The 15,430-nt window shown below is 43.7% G+C and overlaps 1 protein-coding gene across 1 annotated transcript in view; it reads left to right on the top strand.

Moving 5' to 3' along the window:
- Positions 1 to 15,430, top strand: part of B3glct (beta 3-glucosyltransferase) — an 81,376-nt gene that overhangs the window by 30,105 nt on the left and 35,841 nt on the right. Inside the window, exons 5-6 of the mRNA XM_076923849.1 lie at positions 14,461 to 14,537; positions 15,290 to 15,401. Coding sequence (XP_076779964.1) covers positions 14,461 to 14,537; positions 15,290 to 15,401 — 189 coding nt within the window. The remainder of the gene's footprint in view (positions 1 to 14,460; positions 14,538 to 15,289; positions 15,402 to 15,430) is intronic.

Below are 15,430 nucleotides of genomic sequence, written 5' to 3'. Positions count from 1 at the left end.
AATTCTGCATGCATATACTTGTATATATATGTATATATGCACACACACACACACACACACACACACACACACACACAGTCCATTAATTTCTGATCACTCAGAACCAAGCTGTTTGTGTGACTTACCCTGAGTTCCCCAAATTCATTCTTTTTTCTGAGCAGCTTTTTTCCCTTTTGTAATAGATGTTTCTTTTATTTTAGAAGCAAGTGAAAAAAGATTAGTTTATTTAATTTTATGTGTATGAGTATTTTTGTCTGCGTACCACATGCACACAGTACAGAGGCCAGAAGAAGGTATCAAATCCCCTGAAACTGGAGCTGCGATGGTTGTGAGCCCTCATGTAGGAACTGAACCCCCGGTCTTCTGCAAGAGGAGCCAGTGCTCTTAGTTGCTGAGCCATCTCTCGAGCCCACAGATGAATATCTCAGGGCACAGTTCAGTCACATTAGGTATATTCTTGTACATCTCCACAGCCCTTTTATTTAATAAAACTAATACTGTGAGCTTCTGAACAACTCCACACTCCTCCTTTTCTGTAGCCCCAAGTAACCCCCATTTAACTCCCAGTCTCTGTAAGTGACAGCTATGGAAAACCTAGATGGGGGAGGGGGACGACTCTTAGAGTAATCATCCTTTAGGGACTGGCTTGCTTCCCTTAACTATGTTTTAAAACTCCCTTTGTTCAAAAAGAATAGCTAGGAGCTGGAGAGATGGCTCAAAGGTTAAGAGAACTGACTGCTCTTCCAGAGAACCTGAGTTTGGTTTCTAGGACCTACATAGAAACTCATAACCATCTGTAACTCCATCCTCAGGGGATTCGGCGCCTACTTCTGGCCTCTGTGGGCACTGCATGTATGTGATTCATAGATATCCAGGCAGGCAGAACACACACACATACATAAAAACAAAATGAAAACAAACCAAAACAAACCCCCATGGCTATAAGTATTTTTTTGCTCAGGCTAGTGACTTCAGTCTAGTGTAATGAACAAAATCATCATCTGTGGACATCTTATCCCTGGAGTTCTGACTGGCATTCCACCAAGGCCGCTTCATGGCACCTCTTGTCGCGATGTGTATCTGTCCCATGCTCAGTCCCTGACCTCTACCTAGTACCTGTGTGGAATACCAAATACAATATTAGAGACTGTGTGTTCATCCATGCACCGTCTCCGTGTTTAACAATTATTTTATTTATTTGTTTATTTTTTGGTTTTTCGAGACAGGGTTTCTCTGTGCAGCCCTGGCTGTCCTGGAGCTCAGTCTGTAGACCAGGCTGGCCTCGAACTCAGAAATCCGCCTGCCTCTGCCTCCCCAGTTCTGGGATTAAAGGCGTGCGCCACCACCATCCTGCACGTTTAACTTTTATAAGTGGCTCCTTTTGTCTGAAGTGTTTGGCTTCTCTAGCCCCTTTGCTTCTCTTTAGTTCTAAAGTTTATATTTTTATTTTTTTTCATTTACATCCTCAGTGAGTTAGGAGCCCCTTGGCCACTAGGTGGCAATATTGCTTTTACATTTAAAGAAGGCATAGTTAGTTAAGAAGTGCCCCCCCGGCCCCAGAGTTTAATTTCTGTGATAGTAAATAGAGTCTAAAGTGATAAAGAGACACCCCCTCTTCTGACTATAAGATCAACTGTTACTGTTACCCTGACATTTCTTCCCCGCTGGGGCTCAGCTGTGAATGCTGTAGTAGGGAGAACAGATCTGTAACGCTCAGACTTAATTTGCGGTGGAGCGCTGGAGTGTGCCGTATGCCTCAGGCAGGTTCAAATGTGGATTAACAAGGCTTTGTCAATCAAAAAGATTGCAGAATTTGCAGCTATGCTTGGTCCTGGATCTTTTTCTCTTTATGTAGCCTTTTATCTCTCATACGGGATTACAACTTTGGTTTAATTCCATGAGTGGCACTTCAGAGATTTAAAAATAGTTGACAGCTAGCACCGGGTCTATAGACAGTTCTCGAGGGGTGGGCAGGGGCGAGATACTTTGCCTTGGGACTCCAGGAGCACTAGAGGAGGCGATCGTTTGAGAATTAATAGTTGAGATGTACCAACTAAGCAAGGAAACTTCGCCTTGTAAAGCAGGGATGCTCCCTGGTTGGAATCAAACTGTTTCAAGGAATTGACGTACTTTTGGGACCGCGTTGGCAGTTCAGCCTGTCTCGGAGCTGTGATAGCGGAAGAGGGAAAAGCTGTCAGTCTCGCTGGAATGGTGGTGGGCGCTTGCAAGGACTACAGATAAAGGGGCCCTCGGTGCGTCTGTCTGTAGATTCGCCTTCTGAGAGCTTTCCTAAAAGTTGCCCCATGAGGGGCAATCAGCAGTTAGCTTTTATCATTTGAATATTTATCTGATAGCTTAATATATCTGTGCCTCCCACAGTAGCAGCTTCCCAGAAACTGCTGTTTATTTATTCATTACCCCTGTCAGGTTCCACGCTTCTCTGAAGCCTGCCAAAAAATCAAGGCGCAAAAAATGGAAGCGGTTCTGTGATTAGCTGCTTCTTCTAGCTGCTCTCAGCATTACCTGGGCCTGTTTTGCTTCAAGGTGCTGAAACTAGGTCTTATTAAAAGCACAAACATTTTTTTCATGTCTGAGTAAGAAACGGCATGAAATTTAGTAGTGCACTCCGAGTGGCTGCAGGAGGAGTGAAACCATTTTTCTTGTGTTCTAGAACATTCCCGCTTGTACTGAAGCTTGACATGCAGTTAATAGTCACTTTGAAATTTCTAAGTTTTAGCATCATTTTTTTTTCCTAATCAGTGAATTATCAGGTTTTACCAAGTATTATTTTATATGCTGACTGCTGTTGTAGCTTGCCCTGGTGTGAAGGGTCACAGAGGAACCTAGAAAAGGGATAATCTAGTTTTTTAAATTACTTAAAAGCAGATGGTAACAGTTTGATACTGTTCGTGACAGTCATTAGGTGGAGACTGGACGTACAAGATATACATGTTACTGTACCCATGCAGCCGGATTCTGCAGTTCTATTAGACCAGACTGTTTATATGAAAAGGAGATTTTAGACAACCCAAAGGCCTGTGAAAACCTCGATGTCCGTGTAAGGCCATTTAAGAAGCACTGCCCTATGGGGAAAGTGAGTTGGTGTTGTATCAGTTTTGCCTGTGAGGCTGGAGATGAGGGAGGGCTGAGATGTTTGTGAAATTAGGTTGCAAAAAGAGGGACAATCACCGGGAGGATATGGGTTTAGAATAGAGTTCTGGAAGGCAGCAACAGGAATTTTCAGAAAGGTATACTCTGGAAGTTGAACAGACATCCTTATGGGGTACAGCAAGCAAGTGCCGGGGGTGAACTAGGTAAGACCCTTTTAGGTTAGGCTGGAGGGAGAGGAGTGTTGGAGTGACAGGTACCACGGCTGATGAAATATGAGGTCCCTAAATGTGAGGGACATATAAGAAAGCAGATTTTGAAGGAATGCCATTTCTTCTATAGCTAGCTAGCTTGCTTGCCTGCCTGTTCTCTCTCCCTCCCTCCCTCTCTCTCTCTCTCTCTCTCTCTCTCTCTCTCTCTCCCTCCCTCCCTTCCTTTCCTCCTTTCCTTCCTTCCTTCCCTCCCCCCTTTTCCTCCTTTCCCCCTCCCTTTCCTGCCCCCCCCCCACAGATGGAGAAGTGCGCAGGCGCAGGTGCAGGCGCAGGCTTAGGCGCAGGCGAAGAGTTACCTGAAGGAAGAAGGGCCCTAGTGAAGCATGTGCAGGCAGCTTTCCTAGTCAATCAGGCACCTGAGTTGATTTCTTTTGAAATGCCTGTTAGGTCCATGGCATCTGGCTGCCAGTTACGATTTGATGTTTGTGTTTTCAACCTGGCACAATTCCTTCTCAAAGGGATTACTTGAGTGAGCATTCTTTTCTTGTTTGTTACGGCTATGTTGGGATACAAAGAAAGGTGGTTGTCTTGAGTCTTTTTTTTTTTTTTTTTTTTTTTTTTTTTAACCTTCCGGAATGTGGAATCCAGTTACCAGCTGTCCTGCCTAAAATGATGGAAACCGAAGGGGTTTCACTGTAAGATGAAGGGGAAAGAACAAGAGAAAAGGAGCCATAGCGCTCCATGACTTCATGTTTGGTACTTTCCAGTCAAGCAAGGGTCCAGGCACCTTCTGCAGAGGCTATGATGAGAATATTCATTATGTTTAGCACAAGGAAACGGTCTCAGTAGATGGGTCATGAAGAACCGGCTGACCCGTGGACAAGATAGACTTCCGTTTCTCCAGGCAACCCACCAATAGGGAACACACCTGCTACTGAGAGATGGATGATTCTGCTCTCAGCCACAGTGAGCCCCTCCCCTCACTCCTACCCACCCATACAGCTTCTGAGTCCAGTGCCTTCTATTGTGGGGAGACTCTAAGCCTTATTTAAAAACCTGGCAGAGCCCTAGCCTTAACGATAAATTATTTCTTTGCCTGTTCACAGAAAATTTTGGAAATTGCCATTTTTTTTTTTTCTGGAGCAGAGTTAGTCAGGCCTTGGCTCATTAGATTAAAACAACCCCATCTCCATAAAACAAGCCGGGCAGGCTGGCACAGTCTGGCTCCAAGAAGCCGGAGAAAGATGGCCTCACACGTCCTAATTTTAGAAATTTATTTTATTGGCAGGGAGACAGTGTGAGGCACTTCATTAGAAGGTTAGTGTTGAGAATCAGCGGTGCCGTTTTATCCCCTAAGGGTTTGGTTTTATTTGTTTGTTTGTTTATTTATTTATTTATTTATTTTTGACACAGTCTTACTGTGTAGCCCTGGCTGGCCTGGAACTCACTATGTAGATTTCAAACTCGAGATCTACCCAGCTTTGCCTCCAGAGCGCGTGCACCACCATCCCTGGCTTTCATCTGCTTTTTGATGTTAGCACGATACTTTCCTTTTGAGATGAAAACAGGTCGATGCCTAATTACTCAAAACCCTTTCTTCTGGGTAGAGAGTGACAGATGTTAATAAGACATTCATCATGTAAGATCTTTTTTTTATGAAACAGGAGACTTTATTACACTGCTGTTGAGTAAGAAATTATCCATCCATTCGTTTACTGCATATGTATTATTATTCAGTTTATGAAATATCTATTAATAAATATTTATTTTTGCCCACAATAATAGGTTAATAATAATGTGTTGTAATATAATATATAACAGTATCATAATATAATATGTAATGCATTATAATATAATATATAATAAATATTATTATTAATAAGTATTCATTTTTTTGCAAGTACCTGGGCAAAACATTCCAGGAGAAAATAGGATCATTCTAAATATAAATTCTTTCACTAAAGCAACCATTTCTTTTTTTCATACACAACTAGAGTTCTTAGAGGCATCCTTTGTTTATATTTTTGTGTTTGTGTCTGACGCATTCCTGCTGTGCCATGTGCACGGTGCACACAGATCTCAGCAGGCAACTGTTCTCTCCTTCTGTCACGTGGGTCCCAGGGATTGAAGTCAGCTCATGAAGCCTGCTTCAAGTACCTCTACCTTCTGAACCATCTCAGCAGCTCAGAAATATCTCTTATATAAATGCCTTTACCTAGTAGTGTATTCTATGCAGCACAGGAAATAGGACGTTGTGACTCAAGGCGGGGGTGGGGGTGGGAGGGTGGGGGGTGGCTTGCATGCCCGAGAAGCCATCTTGTGCATATTTGTTGTGTGCTTTTGTCTGGCCAGCATTGGAAGTATTTGCAGCCCTAGACTCCTGCCCTGTGTAAGTCTGGAGAAACCTAGGGCTTGGTCATTGTTCTTATTTGTCTTCTATTGCTGTGATTAAGCACTGTGACCAAAAATAGCTTAGGAGAAGACAGGGTTTCCTTGGCTTAGATTTCACAGTCCATCACTGAGGGATGTCAAGGCAGGAACTTGTAAGCAGGAACTTGAAGGAGAACCTGTGAAGGAACACTTTCTGCAGGCTCGATGTCTGGCTCATGCACTCTGTTTCTTATGCAACCCAAACCCACCTGCCTAGGGTTGTTGCCATCCACGGTGGACTGGCTTTTCTCACATCAATCATTTATCAAGACAGTATCTTACAGACAAGATCATAGGACAGTCTGATCTTGGGGATCCCTCCATTGAGAGTCCCACTCCCCCCCCCGCCCCCCCGGGGACTTTAGGCTATGTCAAATTGGCAGCTGACGCTAATGAGAAAGGTCGTGAAGGAAGCAGGTGGCAGATGCTCCATTTTCCCAGGGGTAGAAGATGCCTCATGATCCAGCATGGTCAGTGGAGTGCTGTCATGTAGGGTTTGGAGTCAGGAACCTGAGAAAGCAGGTTGCTTTAGGGCTCTGTTCTCTAGAGTTAACGTCAGTGTTTTAGTTAGGGTTTTACTGCTGTGAGCAGACACCATGACCAAGGCAACTCTTATAAAGGACAACATTTAATTGTGGCTGGCTTACAGACTCAGAGGTTCAGTCCATTATCATCAAGGCAGGAACATGGCAGCATCCAGGCAGACATGGTGCAGGAGGAGCTGAGAGTTCTACATCTTCATCTGAAGGCTGCTAGCAGAATACTGACTTCCAGGCAGCTAGGATGAGGGTCTTAAGCCCACATTCACAGTGACACACCTACTTTAACAACAAGGACACACCTTCTAAGAGTGCCATTCCCTGGGCCAAGCATATACAAACCATCACAGTCGGTGTGAGTGTCAGTGGAGACAGGGGACCAAGTTAAGAGTCAATCCATGCAAGTGTGCACATGCAGATGATGCAGTGCTGTCAGCAGGGGGAGGCTCTCTGGGTTGCCCATCACTGGGTGTGGCGCCCTGCTCTGTGTCAGGGGGCCTGCTGTACTGAGGGGGCACACGTGCTTCCGTGTGGGCAAATTGCTTTGTGGGTCTATACAAACATAACACCCTGAGAACACAGGCGAGGACACTTCTAAGCACATCTACAAAGACACTCAAAAGTTACGGCATTTAAAGGACACCTTGGGATTGTAAGTTTGCTGGACCCCTGTGGATGGAAGCAGTAGATGAGGTTTGAGTGGATGTGCTACTCTGAGCTAAGGGGCTGAGCTGTGTTTGGGAAAGTGGCCAAATGTAAGGGACCAGCGAGAGACATCTAGTGCAAAGGGACAGGGCTTGGGGTGGAGACAGTTGGGAACTTGGTTGGAATCATGGGTGACTTTTGCTGGGTGCACATCACTGTCACTTTTATTCTGAGGCCTTGTGGTGCACTGGTGCTATGCTGTGTTTGCAGGCATGAGCTCGTTTCACCCCAGGCCCATCACATTTTGAAGAGAGGTGAGCGGTTTGCCTGTACCATCTCTAGTGGAACCAGGCCAGAGGCACCCACAGGCAGGTCTGTGATTCTGTGTTCATTAGTGAGCAGCAGCCTCTTGGGCCGTCCCTGTTCTTAGGCATTATGCCTTCATAGCACTGGTCCTTGCTGTTCTCCTGTAGATCCATTTGTGGGCGGCCTGACTCTAACTGGAAATTTGAGACTCGAGCGGACGGAGGCTCTGTTGCTCTCTTTGCGGGCCTTGGTTACATTCCTGTAGTCAGACCTGGCGTGTATCTGTGTCCATCCTGTGCTGTGGTAAAACACTTCGACCAAAGCATCTTATGAAAGAAAGGGGTCTTATGGACATATGGTTCTGGAGGGGTCGAGTCCATGTTGGTGAGACTGCATGGCAGCAGGTGGCAAGCAGCAGGCTGAGAGCTCACGTCTTGAAATACAAGAACAAAAAAGAGGAGGGAGGAGGGGAGGGAGGACAGACAGAGGAAAAGAGGGAGGGAGAGGTAGAGAGGTAAGAGGGCAAGAGAACACTGGGAATGGATAGAGATTTTGAAACCCCAGAGCTGGCCGGCAGTGGCGTGCTTCCTACTGCAAGGCCAAGCGAGACGTCCCAGAACATCACCGCCAACAACTGGGAACCAAGTGTTAGGTACAAGCCCACAGGGAGCATTCTCATCTCGTTCAAACCATCGTACCTGGTACATAGTAGATGCTCAGAATAGACCAGACCCAACAATGGTGTTAATAGTTATTAAGTGCTTGGCATGTAGTAACTGACTTATTCCCCCTGGCTATTGTGTTAGCTCATTACAGGAACGAACAGACCCACAGCTAGTTCAGAGACTGTACTGAAGGTCACATGGCTCAGGAAAGAAAAAAAAAGAAAAGCTAAGATTCAGATGGGAATATTTGGCCTCCAGAAACCAGGTCTTTAAACTCCAGGGTTTTACTGCTTTTATGAGAAAATGATTACTTAAAATATATCTGTGTGCTATAAAAATATATTTAGTAGTTTAGTTCACAGTACATGGCTTATAAATAAAATTTATAATGCCGTGATACGTTTTCTTTTGAGAAAAACAGTTAACGATTAAGACAGGTATATGGAGTATGTATATATAATATATATACACACACATACACATACTTGGGTTCTTGGAAAGACTATTAATATAGTGTCACTCATAATAGTCTAACCTATAAATGAATCCTGTATTTTAAAGGTTATAAATCTGTCTCATATATGTTCCAAGAAGCATATCATACAGCCCCATTATGGCAGTAAGCACTTATCTCTTGCAGAAGGAGTTATAATAATAAGCAGATGTGATATTTCCCCCCCCCTTTGGCTTTTTTTTTTTTTTTTCAAGACAGGCTTTCTCTATGTAGCCCTGGCTGTCCTGGAACTCTCTCTGTAGACCAGGCTGGCCTTGAACTCACCACAGAGCTCCACCTGCCTCTATCTCCTAGGTGCTACCATACCTAGTATGGATTTTCATTATGGTTTACTTGTTGGCCGACAGCTCAACTCAGTCTGTAAGCATCTTGATGTTGCTGTCTGATCTAGCACGTGGCGTGGGTCTGCAGAGTGAGGGTGAGGAGACCATAAAGTCTTGTTCTTCAGAGCCTAATTTAGAAGATGAAGGTGAGGGCAAATTACAATGGCTGAGAAATATCTATGGACAAAGAGAGACCAGGGGCTGGAGAGATGGCTCAGTGGTTAGAGCACTGGCTTCTCTTGCAGAGGATCCAGGTTCAGTTCCCAGCAGCCCCACGGGGGCTCACAACCATCTGTAACTCCAGTTCCAAGAGATCCAACGCCCTCTTCTGGCCTCTGAAGGCTTTTGCAAGCATGTGGCACACATGCATACATATAAAGTAGGCTTTTGAAAGGAGAGGTGAGTAGCAATTGAACTGTTTTTCCAGACAGAGGCAGAAAGACGGAAGTGGTTGGTGCAAAGCTAAATTTGTGAAATGGTTGAAATTATTTACAATAATTTAAATATTCACTGCTTTGGTGTGTGTTCCTATGTCAGCTTCTTCATTTGTCCCGTTAGTATCTCTAGACATCACATCTTCATGGCTGTCCTCTGTGTTGATGTGAGTAGTCCCAGGCTGGGGATGTAGCTCAGTGGTAGTGTATGTTCTTAGCATAGGTAGAGACCCCAGCACCACGAACCCAAACCAAACAGATGACTAAGTCGGTTTGTCAGCTGTGACACTGCAGCAACACCCCTTTCCAAATGAAGCCCACGAATATGTACAGTGCTGGGACCCACGTGAGTTAGATAGCTGGCTTTGCATTTGTTTGCTTTCAGTAATCATTAGCTGCTTTAACTGTGAGTCTTGCAACAAAAGAGTTCAAAGGAAGCCCTGATGCAAAACCCAGGGGGCCGTCTTCAAAAGAGATGATGGAGTTCTGGAGAGGATGGGGCGGCAGGAGCGGGCTTTGATTCAAACACAGGGGTCACATTGACAGGTTAAGAGTACTGTGATCAACCTTTGGGGTCCCCTTCCACTTACCCACGTTTGATCAGCTGCGTTCCTAACCCCCTTATGCTTCTGTTGTAGCAATATCTCCCTATCTGCCCACGTTTGCATGTCCCTGTTAGATTTGAAACGGTGGCATAGCCAGGGCCCAGGTATCAGTAGATTGTGGGAGAGCCTCTACTGTCTGTCCTCAGAATATCCATCCCTCAGTAAAGTCAATACAGCGTTTTCCTTTCTTCTTGATTTTGTATTTGGAAATTCTCTTTCCCTCTCTCCTTTCTCTTTGCTCTTTTTAAAATATATTTTTCTTTTGTTGTACTTTTTCCTTCTCTCCTTTTCCCTTCTCTTCCTATTTCTCCTCCTCTTCCTCCTCTTCTTCATCCTCTTCCTCCTTCTCCTCTTCCTTTTCTTTCCCTGCCTATCCTCTCATAGGCTTGGTACTCACTGTGTAGGCCAGGCTTGAATTGGTAGCAATCCTCCTGCTTCAACTTTTTATTAGCTAGGATTACAGGCACAAATCACCAGTAGCTGTCAACAATGGCTTTTCTCTGTGTATGCATGAACCTGGAGCTTGCTATTTCTGCTGGCTGGCTAGGCAGAAAACTCCAGTGGTCCTCCTGTCTCTGCTGTCCGTCTTGTTGGGGGAAAGGTGTGCACCACCGTGCTGTGCTTTTATATGTGTGTTGGGGATCAAGCTCAGGTTCTCGTGCATGCTTGTGAGCGCCCTGACCCACTAGGCCATCTCCCCAGTATCTCTTTTTGTTTTTTTTTCCTTCCCTTTTCTTACTTTTCAGTGCTGGGGAACAAATCCAGGGCCTTTGTTCTGCTAGGTGAGCAGTCCTCCCCTCAGCAGCAGCATCTATGGAAAACAAAACAAAACAAAACAAAACAAAACAATACAACAAAAAACCCTCTTTCCAGTGGCTTACTAAAAGCATTTGTTTTACCAGGTAGTGGTGGTGCACATGTTTAATCCCAGCACTCAGGAGGAAGAGGCAGGTGAATCTTGGTGAGTTGGAAGCCAGCCTGGTCTCCAGAGCAAGTTCCAGCACAGTAAAGGCTACACAAAAAACCCTGTCTCAAAAACCAAAACAACAACACTAACAACAACAACAACAAAAGCTTTAAAAGCAGCAGCAACAACAGAACCCCATACATTTGTTTGTGTGTAAAGGTGTCATGGAGCCGGTGACATAGCACCTTTAAAGGCAATCTAAAACTTGTGGTGATGGATTAAACATAAATAATTTGATAGAATATCTTACTGTGGCTTTTAAAAACAACTCATTTTATTTATTATAACTGTGCCTGCATTGTGTGTGTGTGTGTGTGTGTGTGTGTGTGTGTGTGTGTGTGTGCCTATGGAGGTCAGAGAACAACTCTGTGGAGTCGGTACTCTCCTTCTACCTTTATGTGAGCTCTGGGGCTTGAACTCTGGTTGTCAGATTTCAACAGCAATCACCTTTGCCCACTGAGCCTTCTCTCCAGCCCTTATTGCAACTTTTAATAATTTAGATGTGGTATACATCTGAGCGTGTGGTGAGAATAAAAGCTCTTAGGCATTTTGGCTAAACTAGATTCACATTTCTTTATAATTAAGATGAACTCGGCTTGCTCTACCGTCAGTGAAGACTAGGTTTCTACCTAGTCTGACTAAGTAGCAGCTGGAGCCTGCTTGTCATTTTTGAGCACACTGAATAGGGACTATAACCAACAAGATACATGTATATTAAATGCTTAGAGATACAGAAGCATGAAACAAAGACAGAAGCCTGGCCCTTCTTATAGTCACGGTAGGAGATAGGAGACATGCCAAACAATTTAGTGAATGAGAAACAGTGAAGTCAGGAGTAGGTTTGTCTCCTGTTAGTCCATAGAATCTATTTCAGAAGAGTATTTGACTCCTTTCTTTGTTCTGACTAAACTCTTCTTGTATTTGTATTGTGGTAGAAGTCATTCATAAACTGGTGTCTTGGTTCTACCAGCAATGTGTTCTTGCTGTTGGCATGGAAGCCTGGTGCTACCTGTCAGACATGTCCCGCAACTGTGATGTGGAATATGGATTCACAAGTAAAAATGTGTGGTGTATTCCACTCCTCTTGTGTTGGTTTGAATGAAAATGACCCCCAGGGGCTCATGTTTGAATACTTGGTCCCCAGTTGGTGGAACTGTTAGGGAAGAATTAGGAGGCATGTTGGTTTGTCACTGAGGGTGGCCTTGAGGATTCAAAAGCCCACTTCATTCCCAATTAGGGTTTCCTGCCCTGTGGTTTTGTCTTAAGATGTGAACTCTCAACTGCTGCCCTGCTGTCAGGCCTGCATGTGCCCTGCCATGCTCCCCATCATGGTTGTTGTGGACCCTCTGATACTCGTAAGCCCCAAATAAATGCTCTATTCTATAAGTAACCTTGGTAATAATGTCTTATCATAGTAGAAAAGCAACAAACATAGAAGTTGGTACCAGGAGTGGGGGTTGAACCTACAAACATGTATACTGGATACCATAAGCAAAAGCATTTTCTTTTGTAAGTTGCCTTGGCCATGGTTTTATCACAGCGATGGAAGAGGAAGACTGCCTTCAATTTAAAAGGAAAACAATATCACCCCATTTTAACTTTACTGAAGGCCTTTGGAAGCCTGCACCTCATCATTCTGACATTGCAAAATGAACTTTGTCATTTTCTGTTTGCTTCAGTTTTTTGCTTACACGAGAAGTTGCTTTATGTAGGAGGAGATATTTAGAAAACAGTACCCAGTCTGCCTTGTTCCCAGGCAGCCACCATGTTCCTGCTGCTCCTCGGCTCTGACCAGAGCTCTGGCTAGCTATGTACGCAGGCCCTGGCACCCACGCGACACCGGCGTGGGGGATGGCTTTGCCAGTTCACCACGCTGCATCCACAAAGCTCGCCTGAACCCTAGACAATATCTGCCATCCTCTCAGTACTCGTAGAAATGAGACTCTTAAAGCTTAATGATTATCTAAAGGATTTATATATTTAGAAATGCTCAATCAACAAGATGCCCACACAATTAGAGTTGTTACCCAATAGCTAACCTTTTGATAGAAGCCGCTACCCAGGACAGCTTTCGACCCCATGGCTGATAGCCTCTTTCTTCTCCTCCCCTTCCTCTCTTTCTCTCCCAGCTCTGCTTCCTCTTGTACTGCCTAATCACTGAGCTCCACTGCGAATACAATGTAGCAGAATAAATATCCTGCTAGGATACATATTAATATCATAGGAATCAGTCCAACTTCCCCATTTGACACAGAGGTGTTTCCACTGGGACAGTACTTTTCATCATGATTTTAATGGCTGCTTGGTGACTCATTAGCACTTGTTTCCCATCTCAAGATTTTAACAGCGTTTACTATACATCTTTCTAGTTCATATTAACATTCAAATATAATTATTTCTGTATTATGCAGATATTAATATCATTAGTTTATACATGTTTTGCTCTTACATAATCATTTGCGAATATATATGCTTATGTGTATACATTGCAAATTTTAAAAGTGGATGAAAATTTGTACATAATTCAGAAGCAACAGTAGAAAGGCCCTGAATTATTGATCTTGTTCTCTCTTAGATAACTTAATTCAGCCTTTAGGCTGGCTTCATTCTGAGCATGTCACATTGTTTGTCTGATCTAACTATTGATTTACAAATTTGTCCATAAAATTGGAACAAACACCACATAGAAGAAGGAAACGAGGGGAAATTGATATCCATCCAGCAGAAACAATTTGTATTAAAACCCGCCTATAGTCAATAATAAATGTATATATACTGGAATAGTGGTGTGGAATTGGAATTATCTTGGGACCCTGTATCTCAAATGTAGTATGTGTTTGTGGTGTTATGGTGAATGTAACGGCCCTCTTAGCATCTCAGATGTTTAGGAATTCATCGTTAAGTTCTTTGTTAACAGTCACTATGGATTCATTTTCCAGCTACTACACAATAGGAGACACAATAAGGTTTGTTGGAGGAAAAAGGCTCAAGTATATGAGACGTGAAATTCTGACTTTTGGCTCTCCCAACATCTTGAAATATAGCAAATAGCAGTCAACTTTCAAGCTAATATGCACAGCCTTGAGATCACTGTGTTTTGTCTTTACTTGTGTGTATTTCTGTAGCCATGGTGCTTCATTTTAAGGCTCTTTTGATTTCTTCTGTGTTTATCAATTGGTAGACCATTCCTATTGCCTGAGTAAGGACAATATTTCTAGGATCTAGACTTAGGGTGTTGTTTCTATGGTACAAAACACCTTTACAGATACTTTTGGACCCTTTAAACAAAAATTTGGCACACGAGATAGATGGAATATTGTTCAGACAACAGGGTTTTACAGAACACATTTTGCTCACAGGTGTGTACAAGTTTTGTTTGTGCCCCTGAGTTATTCCTGATAAGCAACCCCAGGGTCTTCCCTCCCTGATTACATTCGCAAATCTCCAATTAGTTCCTCACCTAGGCCATGAACATTTGTGGGGGTGGGAGAGGGGGTGGGGTGGAGGGAGTTGGTTGAGTTTTGCTGAGAAACTTGAGTGCAGTGGCCTCGGGGTAACCTGCGAAACTCATTGGTGCTAGCAACAGTGCCAAGGATAGCTTGTTGACTCTCAGACAACAGTGCCAAGGATAGCTTGTCAGACAGCATTGCTTTGTGCATTTTTTGGAGGGGCTTTTATTTTGACTTTTCCTTTTTGGCTGTTATGTTCTCAGGATCTCCCCAGAGTCCTCCTTCTCCATCAGTTGGTGAAGCAGGAAGGTGCTTGGACCATCCTTCCCTTGTTACCACAGTAGGTACCTTTGACTCAACTGTCAATCATTGGCATTTGGGCCCCCACGCTCTGGTACTACTTAGAAAGATTTTCCAAATTATTAAGAGGTTGTGTGTTTCCTGAGATGGTAAATGGATTAAATTTGAGTTTTATATTTTATGATTACTGTATGAACTAGATTTTTTTTCATGACTGATTCTTAATTATAATTAGTTTTGCTTACTTTCTTTAAAAAATGATTTATTTTAGTTTATAGGTATGAATGTTTGCCTGCTTTTGTATATGTGCATTACTTGCATGCAGTACCCACAGAAGCCAGAAGAGGGCGTGGAATCCCCTGGAACTGGATGGTTGTGAGCTGCTATGCAGGTGCTGGGCATTGAACCTGGGTCCTCTGCAAGAGCAACCAGTGCTCTAACCACTGAGCTACCGCTCCATCCCCAAAGTTTTACTTTTCAAATGTGTTTCTTTCTTAAATGACAAAATGCTTCAAACTTACATTTGGAATTGTTCTTCTAAACTGTTGTTATTATGGGCAGAATGAATTATGAGAACTCTCACCATCTAGAGACTGGTGGTCCCTGGCTCTCTTCTCAGTTGAAGCTGAGATACACAGCAGTAATATGTGGAGTGTGCACAGCAGACACCTTGCATTTTTACCATACACCATTTTCTAGATACTGGCTTAAACCTTACTGCAAACTCCTCTCCTGCCTTATATAGACTATATACCATGAATCCGTGTGCCATAACCCATTTCTTCCTGTCAGCTTTTCTGCAACATACAGCAAGAATTCAGCGTGGATTTTCTTCTGTGAAGAAGAGACGAGAATCCAAATCCCCAGACTCCTAGAAACACTCAGACGATATGACCCATCTAAGGTGCGTATGACTTCAAAACCATGCTTTGA

Source organism: Arvicanthis niloticus, chromosome 24 (assembly GCF_011762505.2).
Source record: "Arvicanthis niloticus isolate mArvNil1 chromosome 24, mArvNil1.pat.X, whole genome shotgun sequence".
In the NCBI taxonomy this organism is placed as follows: domain Eukaryota; kingdom Metazoa; phylum Chordata; class Mammalia; order Rodentia; family Muridae; genus Arvicanthis; species Arvicanthis niloticus.
Note: the sequence above shows the minus strand (reverse complement) of the source record. Positions and strands in the feature narration are given on the sequence as shown.